General features: G+C 44.1%; 1 protein-coding gene across 1 annotated transcript in view; it reads right to left on the bottom strand.

Moving 5' to 3' along the window:
• Positions 1-19,745, bottom strand: part of HYDIN (HYDIN axonemal central pair apparatus protein) — a 3,273,799-nt gene that overhangs the window by 293,344 nt on the left and 2,960,710 nt on the right. Inside the window, exons 74-75 of the mRNA XM_069654775.1 lie at positions 13,528-13,735; positions 10,515-10,736 (exon numbers count right to left, since the gene is read on the bottom strand). Of these exons, the coding sequence (XP_069510876.1) occupies positions 10,515-10,736; positions 13,528-13,735 (430 nt within the window). The remainder of the gene's footprint in view (positions 1-10,514; positions 10,737-13,527; positions 13,736-19,745) is intronic.

Below are 19,745 nucleotides of genomic sequence, written 5' to 3'. Positions count from 1 at the left end.
GTAAATCAAGATGATCCGGTCCTCCATGATTTTCAAGCTTTTCAGCTCAGTATGGAAAAACTGATCGCAAGACATTCACAGGGGCAGGCCTTGGACAATGAGCTCCTTTCGTTGCGACAAGGTAATCAAGACCTTTTGGCTTATATTGCGTCTTTCAACAGACTGATAGTGGAAACTCAATGGCCTGAGGACAAAAGGATTACGCTGTTTTATAGAGGTCTACGTGGAGAGCTCAAAGATGTGTTAGCCCAAGTAGTGAATCCCCCACAAGATTGTTCGGACTATATAGACTTAGTCGTTCAAATAGATCACAGACTGCAGAACAGGAAGGCCGATCGTTCCAAGTTTGATGCTCGAGTATTTTCCAAACCGCCAACTCATTCCAAAGGAGTAGACTCTGGGGAACCCATGCAAATAGGGGGTCTGAAAGGTCCTCTAACACAAAAGGAGCGGGAAAGGAGAAAACAGTTGCAATTATGCCTCTATTGCGGAAACTCAGGGCACTTTCTTCGAGACTGTCCGGTGAAACCTGCCAAGAAGGCAGTAGGAGCTGCAGTTACCAAAGTTACAAACTCTGAGCAGGGAAACGACCTCGCCCGACAAGAATAGAGGTCCTTTTGCCGAGCGTGAAAACCAGTTCCGTGACCTCGCATTTCGTGATACCTATGGTCCTCATTAGCCCTGATAATCCGGATCGATTGCATGCAATTGAAGCTTACGTCGACAGCGGTGCCATCGGCAATTATGTGGATCATGAAATGGTTTTGAGGATGAATCTAACTCTTTGTCCCAAGGCTGTAAAGGACGTCATTACTACGGTGGATGGTACGGAGATAGCCTCCGGGCCAGTAACGCATACCACTCAAGAGGTGACGCTAGTAAGTCAAGATGGACACCATGAGAAGATCGTGTTCGATGTGATCAAGGCCCCTCAGTTTCAGATTATTCTAGGAATACCTTGGTTAGAGAAACACAATCGTCTGATCGATTGGCGAGCAAGAACGGTCCAGTTTCCAGAATGTGTCTCTACTCGTCACCCTCCACCTGGTGTTGCACTGGCAGCAATTTCTTCAGAGACTCCCCAGTTACCTCCCGAATACCTAGAATACCAAGATGTTTTCCGGAAGGATCAGGCTAACTCTCTACCTCCTCATAGGTCTTATGACTGCCAGATAGACCTGATACCTGGATCTACTCCTCCTTGTAGTAGAATTTATGCCCTCACCGAGCCTGAGAACCTTCACCTTCGACAATACCTGGATCAATACCTGGCAAATGGGTTTATTCGTCCTTCCAAGTCCCCTGCTTCTTCAGCTTTGTTCTTCGTTCCAAAAAAGGAAGGAGACCTTAGAACTTGTAGAGATTATCACTCCGTGAACCAGATCACCGTTAAGAATAGATATCCGTTACCTTTGATCCCTGAACTCCTGGACCAAGTCAGAAAAGCATGCATATATACAAAGCTGGATCTTAGAGGAGCTTACCACTTGTTACGAGTAAAAGAGGGCGATGAATGGAAGACGGCCTTCCCCACCAAGTATGGGCTATTTGAATATCAGGTGATGCCCTTCGGACTTTGCAATGCACCGGCCGCCTTTCAATATTTTATGAACGATGTCCTCAGAGAGCTCATAGATGTGTGTGTTGTTGTTTACATTGACGACATCCTTGTTTATTCTTCATCGGAATCTGAACATCGGAAACACGTGAAAATGGTCCTCGAAAGATTGCGTCAACACAAACTTTTCGCTAAATTGGAAAAATGTGTTTTCAACGTGACTGAAGTTGAATTCTTGGGATTCATATTATCACCTGGCGGAGTGCGTATGGTTTCAAAGAAGGGCGATGCAGTTCTCAAATGGCCATCACCATCCTCCGTAAAAGGTGTGCAAAGCAAGTTAGGCTTCGCTAACTTTTACCGCAGGTTTATCCCCGAATTCTCTCGAATAGTCCAGCCCATCACTGCCTTGTTAAAGAAAAACAAACGTTTTGAATGGTCTACCGAGGCGGAACAAGCTTTCCAGGATTTGAAGACTAAATTTATCTCTGCACCAATCTTAAAACACCCTCGCCCCGAACTCCCCTACATCGTGGAAACTGATGCTTCAAGCCTTGCCATGGGGGCAGTTCTATCACAAAAGGACCCGGTAACCAATCAGTTGCATCCCATGGCATTTTGGTCCCGCAAATTCTCGCCTCCTGAAATCAATTACACGATTACTGACAAGGAACTTCTGGCTATCAAGTCTGCCTTTAAGGCTTGGCGGCATTATCTGCTGGGGGCCCGACACACCGTTACTGTGATTACGGATCACCGAAACCTGCAATATTTGAAAACTGCAAAAGCCCAATCCTCTAGACAACTCCGTTGGGCATTATTCTTTGCCGAGTTTGACTTCATAATTACCTATCGACCTGGTACAAAAACGGTAAAGCTGATGCCCTTTCTCGGATGGGAGTGGAAGAACACTTGATCAACCCTAAACCTGTACCAATCATTCCCGAACAAAGAATTCTGGGTGTAATCGCCACAGAATCCATAGAGGAAGTTAAGGATAAAGCCAGGCAACTTGTAACTCCAGCAGACATACAGAATTGGCATCTGCAGGGAAAGGACTTTGCAGTAAAGGACAACTTATTGTATTTCCAAGAACGATTATACCTACCCAGCACAGATTTACAGAAAAAAGTAATCTCTTGTTATCACGATTCTTTAATGGAAGGACATCCCGGTATGGCCAAGACCTCAGAAAAGATCAAGCGCTACTTCTGGTGGCCGTCTTGGAAAAAAGATATCAGAGACTTTATAATGTCCTGTGGAGTATGCGCCCAAAACAAGAGTCAAAAGGAAAGACCAGCAGGCCTCTTACGCCCTATTGACATTCCACCTCGCCCTTGGCATACGCTTTCTATGGACTTCATCACCGATCTACCTCCATGCTCCGGATACAATACGATTCTAGTAATCGTGGACTTATTCTCCAAGATGGCGCATTTCATTCCGCTCAAAGGCTTGCCAACAGCAACAACTCTGGCCCGAGAATTTCTCGAAAACATCGTCCGACTGCACGGTTTTCCTTCGGTTCTAATTTCGGATCGAGGTAGTCAATTTATTTCTCATTTTTGGCGAAGTTGCTGTCGGTCGGCTCAAATTGATGTGAGACTATCGACCAGTCACCACCCTCAGACCGACAGACAAACCGAGAGGACCAATCAAACTCTGGAACAGTATTTACGCTGCATGAAGCAACAAACTGAAAAAACTTGGAAAGACATCCTTTGGATAGCCGAATATGCCTACAATAACTCTGTCCATTCGGGAACTGGGAAAGCCCCGTTTTTTCTTTTGTACGGCAGTCACCCTCGAACCTCGGAGTTGGATCCCCTCCAAGATCTTGAAACACCAGCAGTAGACTACCTGCATTCTACAATCACCCAAGCCTTTAAGGAAGCTGTTTCTCACCTTCAAAGGGCTAAAGAACAATACAAGAAAGGAGCAGATCAACATCGGAAGGAAGCCCCTCAATATCAAGTAGGGGATCAAGTCTGGTTATCCACCAAATATCTACCTCTAAAAGGGCCACGCACATTCAACCCAAGATACCTTGGTCCCTATTCCATCACTACCATAGTAAACTCAGTAGCGGTCAAGTTGGACTTGCCCCCGCACATGAAGATACATCCGGTCTTCCACGTCTCTCTATTAAAACCCGTGCAACCTCAAACCCGACTAACTAAATCTCCAAAACCTATCCTAGTTGATGGAGAACTCGAGTTTGAAGTCAAAAGCATTCTGGACTCCAAGATCTCCAAATCTAAACTATTTTACCTAATTGACTGGAAAGGCTACGGCCCCCAAGAGAGATCCTGGGAACCTGCTGAATATGTCCACGCTCCTCGCCTAATCAAAAGATTTCACTGAACATTTCCTGACAAGCCAAAACCCCCGGAGAAGCCCGGTTTGGGAGGGACCTTGAGGGGGGGTACTGTCATGATCTCTGCTTCCAAAAGGTCAGGGTTTTCCCAACTCCCTTGGAAGCAGATCCATAACCCAGGTTCCGAGTGCCAACCAGTCCCAATTGGGACCTTTTGGACCCAGTCCTGGCGCCAGTGGCACCAGGCTCATAAATATGCCCAGTCCCAGCGCTGGAAGCGCCGGGTTCATAATGCTTGGGTGGACTTACCTGCAGCAGACCATGCTGCTTACTTGCCTGCCTGCCAGTTGAGCCTCTGATCCTCTTCTGTTTGGAACTACTTTTCCTGTTGGGTGGGGCAGGAGCCACTCCCTAGATTCAGAACACTGGAACTCTTCTGGAAAGCAGGAACTCTTTTCTTACCTAGGCGTGGCTGTGGAAGGAGACACCTAAGCACTACAGGAGGCTATTTAAACCACACCCGATGGATGAATCTTGCTTTGCGTTATTCTGCATCCTCTGCAGCAGAACGCTCATGGTGTCTTCTGCATCTGATCCTGGGCCTAAGGAAAAAGGCTTACCATCCTGAATCCAGTCTTCAGCAACACCTATAAAGACAAGAAAGAACAGGTTAGCATTACGGTCTTCAGTGACAGCTCTTCACTTACCTGGTCCATTGGCTGTCACCAACGCCTCGCGCTGCATTCCGGCATCTGAAAGACAAAGGCTTACCTACTCTTCGTGCGCTCCGGAGGTCTTCACACTGCATTCCGGCATCTGAAAGACAAAAGCTTACCAACTCTTTGCACGCTCCGGAGGCCTTCGGCGCTGCATCCCGCATCTGAAAGACAAAACAAGGTGCGTTTAAAGACATTGGGGAACTTTAATACTCACGTGCCATTACTCTTTTCCACATCTAACCCAGTGGGTATTCCGGCACCCTGCAGCCACTCCGAACTTGTACCTGCAAAATAAAAAGACAGTTAGAGCACATCGTGAAGCAGGCAACAAGCGCTTACTTACGTGCTTCCAGGCGCTTCTATTCATCACACGGGCTCCATCTTCAACTCACTTCAGCCCGTCATCCGCCATCGCCGGAACCCTGCAAAACAAGAAACATCATTACTAAAGACTTTAAAGACATTAGAATTACTCGAAACTTACCGTTCGTGCAGTAAACGACGGACAGCAGTCCTCTGAAGTCAAGAGGCCTGCTCCCCTTATCCAGTGAAGAAACTGGTTACAGCACCCTGCCCCGAGGCAGATGGAGAGCACGGCGTTCACTTACCTAAGGTGAGAGCGTTAACCTTTGGGGTTCTACAGGAGAAGAGAAAGGGAAGAAGAGAGAGACATTCAATTACCCAGTTCCTTAATCCCATATTTTCTATCTGCAGACATCTTACCCTTCGAGTCAGACATACAGTGCACAGAGGTCCAGCCCAAAGAGCCAGCCGTGTGTTACACATCACCTTTGAAGATACGGTATACGCCTAGTCAAGACCGGCGCCTCTACGGGAATCAGGTGAGCGTTACAGCAGTCTATCGTCATGTTATGTTCCTCTAGTAGTAAGGCTGGCCCTGTCTCGGGATCTCCTTTGTTGCTGTGATAGCCTTTGGTAGTGTCAACTAGTCCTATATGGAATGCATTCTTTGGAAAGGTGTGTTTAAAGACAGATTCATCAGGCTCTTCAGAACTCTCCATGGCTTTGCCTCAGCAAGAATCTCGGCAAATAGCATTGCGTCAGCCTCTCTGTAACTAGGTAAGGGGACACAATGCCCTTCGTCACCTTTTTTCATTAACCTGGTCATTTAACCGCTGGTGGCACTGATACAGAAAGGTCATGGGATAATGAGAGCATAAAGTGGAGAAGCTTGACAAAAATTGTTAATGTATGTGGATGATATGGTAGCCTGATGAAAATCCAGAGGAATCACTGAACCTACTGAAGTTGATGCTAGATTCTGGGAAGGTTTCAGCATATAGGAATAACTGGGGCTGGGGGGAGGTCAGAAGTTTTCCCTGCTAACACATGCTTATTGTCAAGATTGTTCAAATGGATTTTCAAAAATCAGCCTGGTGGCAGATTCTGGGTAGCCACTCTATTCTGGTGAACAGAGAAAGAAAATAATGTCTAGCCAAACTTTCCAGGTAGTGTGACTGTGCAGAAGGGCTTTGAGTACGAGAGTGGTGATGGGTTCAGTTAAGCACACAGAGAACTCGTAATAACACCAGTTAGGCAGAACGTATCATGTGTTTAGGCCTTGGACAAACTCTTAGTAATTAAAAACTGCCTGTTAAGTATCATACTACACATACGCTACTATTACATACACATTCACTTATGGGGTGATCTGACTACAGAGCTGTACCGCTTTACAGCTGAAGAAAATAAAACCAGTCGAAGCAACCGTAGTGTAGCAAAGCAAGTGCTAAAGAACAAGATAAGAGAAATATTTTTGTAGGAAAGAAAGGAGTTAGAAACACCATAGACACATTAAAAATAAATAAGTCAGAAAACATTAAACAGTCCTCCTTCTTGGTAGAAAAGAGAAGGCCTAGTGCCCTTAGAGTCACAAGTTCCAATGCAGTCATTTTTCAGAAGGCTAAGAGTCTAAAAGGGAGTCTGAACAAGTGTTGGCAAAGCCGAAATGCAGTTGCAAGGGTCTCAAGGTTGAATAAAAATGAAAGCAAACTTCTTGGGAGACCCTCTCCCAATCCAACCACATTAGGGGAAGCCCAGGGAAGAATTCTTGACCAGACCTTCACCGAACACGGTCAGGCAAGGAAGAGGTAGGGCAAGAACTATTAAACCTACTGGAAGTAGGAGAGGGGTAAAAACACGTTTACTCACCCCTTATTTACTCAGGGACCACTTTTACAGCTGCTGAAACTGATGGGCCCCGGTGCTGTGTTTTGACTCCGAGAAAGGAAGCCCAAGGGTTGCGGGTGCATAGATCACTTTCGGCATTGGGATTTAGGTCTGGCTAGTCAGTGGTCCTGTGCTGTAGCAAGACCGTTCCTGGGACTGGATGGCTGGATCACCCTGCACAATGAAGAAAGGGCCAATGTCAACTACCTCAGAGTACCCCCCAGGACATGAGGCAGGTGAAGATCAGCAATGGCCACTACTAAGAAAGGGTGGAAGTTTACCCTAGTCGTGGAAACAAAGAAGCTGATCCAGCAAGGCCCCTCTTTGGGCTGGAGAGCTGCAACAGCAGGGGGGAGACCTCTTATTTCACAAGTCAAGGATCTGCGGAGTCCTAAGTCTGAAGTCGGGGCGGCGACTAATACAGCGGGGCAGCCCACAAGGAAGCTGGTCAGCCCACAGGATGGTTCCGGGACACTTCCAAAGGCTTGCGAGGGCAGGGTCCTCAAGCAGGGGTCGAGAGCAATGTTCCCCCTAAGGTGCACAGCTGCACGTCTGCGCACTGTTGTTTGCCCAGCCGTGTATGAACTATTCATCACCACGCACTTGCTAAGCAGGATTTTATTGTCGCTTGCATGGAAAAAGTCCTAACTGCTTCCTTCATTCGGATGGGTTGAAAGGAAACCAATGAGAATGGAGTGCGTGCCAACGTGTGTTTGTTCTTGGCTGTGCACACTTTCTTCAGTATCCGGTAATATTAGCCCCATATATGGTTGCCGGGAAAAAGCTGTGGCGACTTTATATATGCTGACCATATATTTGGAGTCAAGGGAACGGGGGTTGCGGTGGTGTCCACCACTCCCTTTGGGGGAAACAAAAAAGGTTTTGGGAGTTGCGTGGGTGTCCCTCAATCAAATGTACCGAGCTGTAATATTACTGCTGTTTAAGGATTGAATGGAGAATTCAGCAACGCAAGGATGCTGCTTCAACTTTATTACTGACAGCAGCTTGGAAAGACTACAAACCAGTAGCAAAGCGGTCATGAGAATAACGAGATGCGTGGTAGGTGCAATCCTGGTGCAGGTCACTGTAATGTATGTGGAGTGCAGGGTTTAAATGACTTAAAGGGCAGAAAGACTCTGCACGGGTATTCAGAGTTCCAATGTAGACTAGGCCGGTGCAAGCACTAAGCGTGGTATGCCTTTGCCTAGAATGCAACAGAATGCATTTTGACACCTTCTCTACTCTTTGTATTTATTATATCAGTTTGTCTGTCCCACTCATTTGTGTGCATGTGCTGCAGTGCACTGCCGGCCCTGTTGACGCTAACAGGGTCCTTGACAGCAGCAGTACAACAAATGAGAAACAGAGTGTTACTCTGCAGGATAGCAGGCCAGCCCTCCCATTAGCAGACAGTTCAGGTATTTTTAGAAAATGTGTGCTCCCTCGATCACTACACTTATTTTCTGACGGCAAGGTAAGGGCAGGCTTTGCAAATTGCAAACAGCCAGTCAGGTATCCGGACAGACTTCTGTATCCCAAACACACCAGCAAAGAACGTGGAGCAGGTAGAAATACTTTGGGGCGCTGGCTTACCTACATTGTTGTGCAGTGAGGGTCTGCTTTCTGATCAAGTTGTGGGAAAACTAGGGAATAGATGGAGGCCTTCGTCCTAGCGGCCCTAAACTTCTTTGCAATTCCACCAATGTGTGTATGCAAGATAAGGGTGCACCTCAGGAGCCAAACACTCCAAATTAAATTAAATTATTTTCCCTGTACCACCAAAGACCCAGATTCCCTTACTTATTCTCGTGATATCCCCTCCTGCGGGAAATGGTGTGTCCCACTGTTGGCCCAGTCACAACATAACTTGTTGTGTGCTTTGGGTGTGCATGTATTGAGAGTCATTGCACTCAGATCGATGAATTCTCCAACAGTACAGTAATAAGGCAGTTTTATTTGTTTGTGCAAGCTTAGCTAATAGCCATCAGAAAGTCTGTCTCACCCATCTACAGCAATTGGCTCTTTACTGGACTTGGAAATGCTCTGTGAGAGGGTGCTTGACTCCTCCAGGTGCTTGGAATGGATGAATGAGATTCTCTTAACAAATTCATCCTATCTTTGCCACTAAGGGATTTTTTCTACTTCCCGAATCCCATGCCAACTAACTAATTATCAACTGTTGCTTAGGGAAAAAATGTAGATTGGACCGTGTTAGTGTTTATGATATTAGCCTACAGCCATTCAATGTCAGGCTTCATGTAAGCATTTACAAATAAGTATGTCCACTAGATCAGCATATTTAGTTTTGGTAGTTAACAGCTCCCTCAAATGTGTAATCTCTTATCTCTGTGCCAGACACTTCAATGCCTTTAGAAATTAGACTCACTTACAGAACATATTGTCAAGCACTAATCTAATGCTACACCCACTTTGTCCCACCACGATCTTCTTTTGTCTTTTCCTTTGCAGACCACCGTCTGGATAATCCTCACAGGCGTACAATACACCAACACCCCAACATGTCTTGGACTGGGAAACCACTACAGTGGTGATTTTGCACAGTATAAAAACTATATGACATAACATTATAGTGTACATTAGTTCTAAAAACCCAAACCCCCTCATGACGTAGGTGTTTGCCTAATACGGTCACCTGGTAACACAATCACCGGCTCACTGCATAACTCAGTTGCACGCATGACTAAAACAAAATGTGCACACAATCATGTAATTGCCGCACACAAGCAAAATAAATTAGAGGAAAAAATGGACTTGAGAGTGGTTGTTCCCACTGGTCCAAGGGTTGAAGCACGAGTGTAGGCATTCTGGAGATCAGCAAAGGAGCAGGGCTGCAACAACAAGTTCTGGGATTTCACGGGATGCTCCTCTTCAAGGGATGTTGGCTCCAATGACCATCTCATGCATGTCTGCAAAACTCCTCCTTTTAACCTGGATTCAAGCTCGAGTCACCCCCAAGCCCAACTGTAAGGATCTGCACCATTCGAACTGGCAGGGGCTGTCCAATCATGGACAGCCTCCAGCCACCACATCCCGCCAGCAACAGACACACTATAGTATGGACGTGGACGTGGACTTGGACCAGACAGTCCCAGCCACCACACCTGGCCACAAACACACACAGCCGCTTTGCCTTTAGAAAGCTGAAGCTTTCCCCAAGAAAGGGCTTACCATATATGGCAAATCCATCCCCGATGGGGCAGGGAGATGGCTAAAATAAGAGATGGGCCTAGGTCAGGCAAAAGTCTTGTGGCAAAGCCATTTCTGAGTACGAGAAAAAAAAGAAATGTAGTCGAAAAATATCCGCTGCCACCAGCCCATCTGAGACAGATCCTGCAACTAACCACAAAGGTATGAAAAACAAAGTTAAAAGGACATAAAGTAGGTCTACCACACCTCACTGTAAGGTGAAGAGCGCAGTGTAAAACAAACTTAACATTTCACAATGGAGAACAGCGTTCTCTTGCACTAATAGCCATTGGGACTTATCAGTGTCCCTAAAACAGCATAGCGATGTCTATGGAGGGGCAGCAGCAAAAAGAAGAAATCTTTCCAACAGCCATCATCCTTTGCTGTAGCACCCAAGTCACAACATATCTGACTGGCCCTTCTTTGTCAGTGAATACCAATGCTAAAACAAACACTCTGTACTTGTACAGTTTTGGGCCACAGCCAAGGAGGAATTTTGACGCCTCGCTTTGGAATTCTGTACCTTTATCATAAAGCTGGTGTCCCTCAGGATGCATTTTCTGGAGGGATTAAAGGTCAGCGTAGTGAATGTACGCTGCCCGACTTCCACACTCTCAGAATCGGGAGATACACTCAGAAACTGCTGAAGGGTTTTGGGAGAAGAGATCTTGCATGTGTAGCTGAAGCTGAACTTTCCATTGTTCAAGATGTGAAACTGCCGTGTAGCCAACTCATTAATTTCCACCTGTATAGCAGCAGAGAAAAATTGAAAGATCATGTTAATCATTTTAGGTTGAAGAGTGCCAGCTCCTGTGAAGGGAAGAACAGCGATCACAACAAATATATTCTTTTTGATACAGAAATAACTGCTTTAATTTTACTACCTAAATTTCCTTTGCAGAAAAGCATCCTTCGAAACCTTTTTAAATTATTCGAAAATGTGTATATCCATTGCCCGATGTACCAATTTCATTTCCTTCAGAGCTAGTTGATTCTTTTAATATCTATTTAATGGAAAACATTGACAAAATCCAATCAGATTTATTTACGAAGTTAGTCATGAGGTGTCTCCAAACTTTCTGTCATTTTCTTTTTTCAATCAAAACTACTTATTATGCTGATAATTCTATTATATCTCATCCTTTGAAGGCTGTTCCTGGTACTATTTCTATTTTCATCTGTGATTTAGCCATGACGTCTTCCCTGAAGCATTGAAAAAAAGGCCACATGCGTCCCCTTTTTAAAAACTCTGGTCTAGATTCTTCTAAGAAAGCGAACTATCGACTGTTACTGATTTGTCCTTTTTCGGGAAGATCTAAGTGAAATGTGCAGCAGATCAACTTTGCCACCACTGTGACGAGCATGGGTTACTACAGAGCTATCAATCTGGTTCCGGCCAAGTTGTAGCACTGAGGCAGTCACATTAAAGATTGTTTATGGTGCTATGCACTTTTTGGATTCCAGAGAGGTCTGTTTAATTGTGTTCTGGATCTCCCATTTGTGTTTGACATGGATGACCATGAGGTGTTAACCAGCCTATCATTGGCCAGAGCCGGATTGCTTCATCACCATTCTGTGAATAGATCTGTGTGTGCAGGTGGGCTTGGGAAGGTCGAGATGCCTCCCCCATGCATTTAAGGGTTCCTCAGGGTTCTATCCTCTCACCTTTGTCATTCAATATCTCAATGGAAAAACTGCGACATGCAGTCTGGCCTTGAGGTTCTCTAATACACAGATGACAACCAGCTAGATCTTAAGGTGTCTTCACCAGCTCATGTCTTCCGCCTCCAGGACTGTATTGTTGCTATTGAGGACTGGATGTCTGTCAATTCTTTAAGAACCATCTGTGTTAAAACAGAATTTTTGTTGATCTACTCTTCTTTCTTACCACGCATGCAACATTGCATGACTCCTCTCTCCGCTATTGGTTTCACTCCTACTGTGGTGTTCTCTGTAAAATTTCAGTTTTTTATTTTGGATTCTAAATAAAATTGCAAGTTACATCGTATTTCTGGTTTAGGAAGATAAACGCTTGTTTGACTCCTTTGGAGTTCTGTATAGTTGTCCAGGCACTGACTTTGTATCACCTGGTCAGTCTGAATGCTATCTCATCAGGCTTGCCGGTCTTGTCATTAGCTACCCTGGAGGTGCTTTTCCACTCTGACTGACTTATCTCTGGCAAATGGAAATTCAGACATATTTCACCCACTTTAATTTCTCTACATTGGCTTATGAATCAGCTTTGCACTTTTAGCAAGCTCTGCTGTACCAGCCACAATGCCATGGTTTAAGGCAAACAGGATTATTTAGCTTCTAAACTGTCTATCTTTGGAGGTGTCGGGACTACTTGGAGCAAGGAAATCGGGCGCATTTTTATTTGTAGGTTTAAGGGGGCATAGTTTGCCATGCAAGCTTTTTCTTGTGCTGCAGCCCTTGCTTGACCTTGTATTCGTCTTCCCCTCCTATGTTTTTTCGAAAAACTTAGACGTTTGTGCTCGTTTTCCACAACCTATGTGCAAACGCTGAACTGTCATTATTTTGAATTCTTAATTTGTCTATAATCTGATATATACATTATCTTGTTTTTAGCTTGTTGTATTTTGTTGTCCTAAGAGTTTTTGTATATATTTTTAAGTGGCTTTAAAACCTTAATACATAGTTTTTTATATACAATAAGCACAGTGAAAACGATGAAGATAAGCTTTCACTATTTTAAAATACAAATTTGGCTCAATAGGTCTAGATAAATGTATTAATATTTTATTATTGTGTGTGCCTTTCACAAGAAGCCGATGACAGCTGTTTCACTTTCTGAATGATATAGCCTCCTACTGTGAGGTCATGGCAGAGGGTTATTGGATTCATAATCAACTGCTGTGAAAGCATGTCAGGGGATGAACATTTTCTCTGCCAGGTATTTTTCGTTTTTTTCTTAGGTTAATGTAGGGTCAGGACAAAGAGTAGATTTGTATTATTCCCATTTGCCTGCCCTCTTCACCAACTGCAATGCATGTCCATGAGGGCAATGTAAAGAGTGGGAAAGGCTTACAAGGGGCATGATAAGATTATATAGATATAAACTGTAATGAGGAAGCTAATGACAGGCTTTCATACGGATATTGCATGAGGCTGTGTTTTAAAATGCTTACACCATTTTTGCAACCAAGAAACCAAGTGTTAAAGGTAATGATGGTGTGACCATTGACCTTTAGACTTGTTCCTGAGCTCCACTGTGACTTGCAATATCCTTATAATGTACATTAGGAGATGCTTTATCCCATATATGATCAACATAAGGTCAAATTTAAAGGTTCAAAATACCATCACAGGTTTCTTCAGGAAGATTATGTTCATACATCCCGCGGCAAATACGGATTCATACTGGAGTGCTGTGGGACACTCTAAAGCAAAGCTTGTGACAATGGCATGTGTTCCAGCTAAAGCAGCATCCCGCTGGCACACAAGAACATTCTTTCAATGCCCATGTCATAGTTTTCATCTCAGTCTGCTTCTTCCAACCTACTTTGTGCACTCACCTGGTTGAAATTTATAATGTTGAGTGTACGCATGCTCAGGGTGGTAATGGTGCCATCGTTCTCCTCGCACTGTACGCTCACATCCATGAGGTAGCCATCAGCCTTAACATTAAGGCTCAGGGGATGAATCTTGTTCTTCACATCGCACAGCAAGTTGAAGTTAGCTTCCCCCTCCTTTTGTGGGGTAAAGAGGATGGTGATGGGAATCCTGTGGATGCCAGAAGGAAATGCAATCATTGAAGGTTGGGCTACTGTCTTCACATTTCTAGGGGAATATACAGCTAGCTGATGGAAGACCGCCAATTGCTTTTTGTAACAGGGAGGATAGCTCAGAGGCAACATGATTGCCTTGGAAGCAAGACAATGCAGAGCAACACAGGTTCGATCCCCCGGTCTGCGCTTAGAAACCTATGTGTATTAAGCATTTTATAAATAACCAATTACAATTGCATATATTTAATTTTCTTTCTGATCCACAAGGAAGATTTGACATTTAAACAATTGTAATAAGACAACTGTGTTGATGTTTGGTTGACAGGCTACATTCAGGAGCTTCTACGTCTGTAGGTTGTTGCAGTATGTACTTTCAGCACCTAATTTCAGTGCAGATTTTAAGATCACCCACCCAACCTTTGCATGTCCATTTGAATATTCACCATTCAACCGTCTCGCTGAGTGGAAGCAAAAGCTTCACAAGACAACGGTAGTCTCCAGATCCCAATAAAATCAAAGCAGTGTAATGCCTATGTCTGTGGTAACATATAAACAACAGTTCGTGTCCAAACCCATCACACAGAGCTCTGTGGTTACCCCTTGTTCATCCCCTTTTAACAGAAAGAGGTGCCACATTTAAGGCAGAACAGATTATGTTGGATAACTTGTGGTGTAGTGGTTAGATCAATGGTTTACTGTTAAACACCAACGGGACGAGATCTTGATCTGAAGTTACATTTTACAGACAAATAACATTAGATTTCCATTTGGGATTCTTAACAGAGACCAATATTATTACGACTGAGTTTCCAAATGCGTGTTAGGAAAGTACAAGTATGCTACTAGGTACTGCTGCATAAAACTGTATTCCCGCACATAGAATCAGTGATGCAATTCTGTCTGGAAAGCAAATTCTCCCACCACTGTCAGTCTACAAGTCCACCTGAACAACATGAATTTAGATTAATTCCTTGCCTTAATTTTGATCTGTGCATACACAGAAAGATGAAACCTGATCATTGTCGTCTAATGGGAAATTAAAATTGTCTTACATTGGAGGAAGAATTCTAATGATCTGCAGTTGTATTACGTAGCAAACAAATCTCACTCTAAGATTGGTTCATTGAAAAGGATAATTCCATCTGCTCAATGTCTGTTCCCACAACTGGCTTTCACAAGAGGTCTGGGTTGCATCAACCTATCCCCATTTCTTTGTATTCCTACCTGGTGTATCCAGCATCTTCTGGTTGAACTATGCATTATCTTAATCCTGCAGTGTTTTTGCAATCTTCTCACTTGTTCCCATTAGCTAGTTTTAAAACCATTACCACATTCTGCTTTTAACTCTGTTTATATAGACTGCAGCATTTCTGTATCCTTGTCCTTTATAGCATACCTCGTTTCCATTGTCTAAACATGTTTCTTTCTACCATAACCTGAAATACAGGCCATCTTAACTAGCCTAAACTGACTTATCACTTTAACTATGTTTGTGACGAGTTACCACATTCATAGTCTAAGCTTGTGTCCCAAGCTTATGCTGTGTTAACAGCAATCCTGCTCTATGTTGTAAGGAGTCAGGAATGAAACAGACACAAGTTAGCCACTTTTCGGTCAAAGTCTTTTATTGAAAATAAAAGCTGTTGGTAGAAATGCCTCTCTGGCCCTGATCTAAGAGGAATTTACCTACCTGAACCAAAAATGAAGGATGTTTCAGTGTCAGAATGTCCAAAATGAAAACTGTCCTGTCTCCAAAGTTCTATTCTGACCCTCACACTAAACTCCAAGATGAAACAGGAAATGTCTTTATCCTTGGACGGTTTGGGAAAGTGTTCACAAAATGAAGAATAACTGGCTTTCAACATAAAAGTTCTGCAAGGATATAGGTTCTTGCTCCAGAGGATGGTTCCCTTCCCCTGGATTCCTCTTGGTCATCTGAAGATTCATGTTTAATGGTTCGTTGTGCCTTTCTTGGCTCACAACAATGTTGATGTAAAAACCTTGTTTTGACTTTGCAATTGTATCTCTCTTGATCATCTGGTTCATACAATCCTTTCTTAGTCCTGATGCTCCTTCTCAGGACCTCTTTGGTTGAACAACACAATCCTTCACTTTTATTAAACACAGTTTTGATTGCCTGGAATACTTCTCCTGCCAGGACTACTTATGTTCCCACTCTTGTGATGGTTGCCTAGTGTACTCCCCTGCCAGGGCTTCCTATATATATATATATATATATATATATATATATATATATATATACACACACACACACACACACACACACACACACACACACACACACACACACACACACACACACACACACACACACACACACACACACACACACACACACACACACACACACACACACACACACACACACACACACACACACACACACACACACACACACACACACACACACACACACACACACACACACACACACACACACACACACACACACACACACTTTGTTTGCAAATGTGTCTTCCGGATATATATCCCGGTCTTGGGTTTTCCTCCATTAGCACAATTTGAATCTATCTGCTTGTAAGGTTTTATTTCCAATTTGTTTACCCTTTTAATGTCAAATAAATGTTCTCTTTCCCACTTGATTGTTGTTCATTCACTTGCACTCGGAATACCCGCCAACACACCCCGGGGTCCCCACGGCCTTTGGGGAGACTCACTGGCATTCGTTGGCATTGCTGTATGCTCCTGCGGTAAACCCAAGAAGCGCCTTAATCTGCTTCCTTCCCATGACTGGCTCTGCCTGGTTCTTCAGGTCTGGCGGCTTCCACTTACGTCTGCTTTGCTCCGGGCTCCAGTAAGGAAAGAGCTGCTCTTGGTCACCTGCGATTGCCCAGGAGTCCCTCACTGGCTCCTGGAATTCCTGCAGCGTGTCTTTCTTGCTCTGAAACCTTCTCCTTTGCTAGTGAGCCGTTTGGCTCCACCATGCCGGCACTCGCCTTTCTGTAGCCTCATAGAGATACGCCATTTTCTCCTGGCAATAGCAGACATTGATGTTCTACTTCAAATGCCTGTTATACTTCCCGGGCACAGGTGTGTATGTGCTTGCAGCTTTCCTCATTCTGCATTTCTCGATTCTTCTTCTTCGTCCCAGTACTTTGGTCATTCAAGACTTAAATATACATATTTAGTAGTTTTAATGGATGAATGGTAGGTGGAATTGAAGGGAGTGATTTCCCATTTATTCATGGGAGGAGTGGGGGTATAACAATATGCCATGAAGGGTATTATATATGGGAGTGTTATTTTCAGGAGAAAATGGGGGATACCGATGAAGCCATGACATATCCCTGGAGGTTGTCTGCCCCATGGGATCCTCCCTCATATAGCTGCCACCAGGATCAGGTAGCAGCTGCCGCCTCCAGGCCACATGGGAGTAGGTCAACGGCGAGAAATCAGTGATGACTCCATCGGATTCATCACAATGTCCATAAACCTTGGTTGATCATGGCATATGCTGGTCATTGTACCTTTATTTGTCTGACTAATCTCTTGCTTATAATTGTATTATAATTGTACTTTATTTCTTGAGTGTTTATATTATTTTACAGAACATGTGCATGACACTTAAGTATACTTGGATCTATGACAGATTGAGCTAACTAGCCCTAATGTGATAAAAGCACAGTTCTGGAAGTAATAGGAATTTAGGAGGGTTCAAGTGAAATTGTCAAATATTATAATTACACACCCTGGCATGACAGTATGATTGCCTGGGTAGGGAGGGAACATCCTCGTGACTGATCGACACATTTTATACATCTTAACAACACCATGAAATGAAAATGAATATACTTGGGCTTGAACGGCTGAGATAAACTTATGAAAGAAATGCCAATTTCTTGTAAGTACTTGTGGTCAGTATACTAGGTTTTAAAGTTAACCCAACACAAAATGGCAGACACTGTAGCTGGATGAGAATCAGTGCTATGACTTGACTTTAGGGTGCTTCACCAACCAGATGTACTTGCATTTTGGTAACTTTGCAGCCGACTGATAACCTTTTTCGAAAGTCCAAGATAAAGACTGTTGCAGAAGCAAGGTTTACATGAAATTAGAAAACAGGTGGTTGGTTAGTCATTGCTCATTTTGAGGCATTAAAATGAAGATATAACATGAGACCAGGAGATGACAGTGTCAAGATCCTATATCTACTTAATGTTAGAAGGAGAAATAATCATCAAACTATAAACCGAGGTTCCTCACAGTAGGGACAGAGACAGGTCAAGGAGCTAGGAGAACTTGTCAGGAATCCATACTGCAGAGCTCAGCACTTCCTCCACATATCATAACCTTGATTTTACTTCAGTTTATCTTGAGAAGATGAGCATACATAAAGTGGTGAACAGCATCCGTGCCATTACGGAATGTAGCCCATTTGAGAGGGTGCTTGTCAATTCTAAGAAAAATCTGCATATCATCTGAGCATGTGAAATAAAACAATGCAACAGAGGCAATGAGATGAGCCAAAGTTTGTGCGTACATGTTTAAAAGCAGGAGATGCAGAGAAGAGCTTTGAATCCTCCTACAAATAATGGCAACAATTTCAGAGGTGTATGGCAAGAAGACAACACACTCTAAACAGTCTGTTAAAATTGAAGATATACACTTTAGAATTTTGCATGTGAGCCCAGGTTATCTCTGAAACATTCTGAAGTTGACACAGCATTTTCTTAGGAAAGATGCGTCAAGACAATATATCCTCACTCTTGGTGAGAACAAGTAGATGACCCTTCTACAAGGTCACTGCATCACCCCTTGTCTGAACAGTGAGGTTTACAGATTGTAACAAAGTGGATTGGGGATCAATGAGATACAGACATACACTATAATGGGGTTTTTATTTTCTGACTAGGAAAACAAGATGATTTAACTCTGTTTTAGGATAAGATGTCTGCTCCTTAGATGTGCAAGCAAATGTCTGTCTGGCTTCTCTGGTGGATTAAACAACTGGGTAAAAAGGCACTGGGCCCCATTATGAGTCCGGCAACAGCGGTGCCATGGGCAATTACCGGGGCATTCCGGCCGTGGTGGATCCGGTTATTGCCCATTAATAACGGTGCCGGTGCTACCATGTAGGTCTGCGAACGGGTGCCGGTCCGCCCGCAAGATCAGACCTGTCGGGCTGTAAGGCACCTTCTCATAGACCTTGTAGTTTGCCGGTCCGGAAAATACGATACCAGTAAGCTTACCGGTACCGTTGTTTCTGGATCGGCAAGCTTGTAGTGAGGCCCACTGTCTTTAGAATTCAATAGTCTTAATGTCCATGTCCCCAGCTCAAAAATCCACGGGGGATGATTGTTCTTGATCAGTCCGATTTGGTTGTCAAACTCCTTCCTCTTAGTCCTCTCAATGTGCCTTTTTCCCCTCTAGTCCTGGATGAGTGGGGTCCAAAAGTTACACAAAACTTTCTTCCAAATTGAGGCGAGGACGGTTAAAAGGGCTTTGGTTGCTCAGAGCAGTCTGGTTCACTTATGTCCTGCTTGTGGCAAGTTGCTGGAGTGTTAGTGGGCGGTACCTTCATGTGGTCACACCCTAGACCCCCGCCCCTCTGTCTACCTTCCTCTTCTTTAATTCCTAGTATTTCTTCAATGCTTCATACTGTCTGTTGCACCTCTTCCTCCCACTCGTCTGTCAGGGGCAAGGTATATTGGTGGACCTTTCCATCTGCCCAAGTTTCCTCTATGGTCTCTCATATCGTTGACCCCTATGGTCTTCTTCTTAGTCTCTGGTGTATCTTTGTCCCCCATGCTAGTGGTAGTTCTCCCTCTAATCTGAGGGTTATCTCGCTCTCAAACATCTAGGTTGTGTCTGTCCCCTAGCCTAGAGGTATTTCTCTCCCAAACCGCAGAGGTGCGCATCTTCCCATCCTGTGGGCTGCATGTGTCCCAGTATTAGGGATACTTCTCATCTCCATCTTCTCTTGACATTCTTCCACTCCTCCTTTGTGCTCTCAAGATGTTTCC

The sequence above is a fragment of the Ambystoma mexicanum genome, chromosome 1p (assembly GCF_040938575.1).
Source record: "Ambystoma mexicanum isolate Mex_15411 chromosome 1p, UKY_AmexF1_1, whole genome shotgun sequence".
Lineage (NCBI taxonomy): Eukaryota > Metazoa > Chordata > Amphibia > Caudata > Ambystomatidae > Ambystoma > Ambystoma mexicanum.
This window is presented reverse-complemented; position numbering and strand designations above follow the sequence as displayed.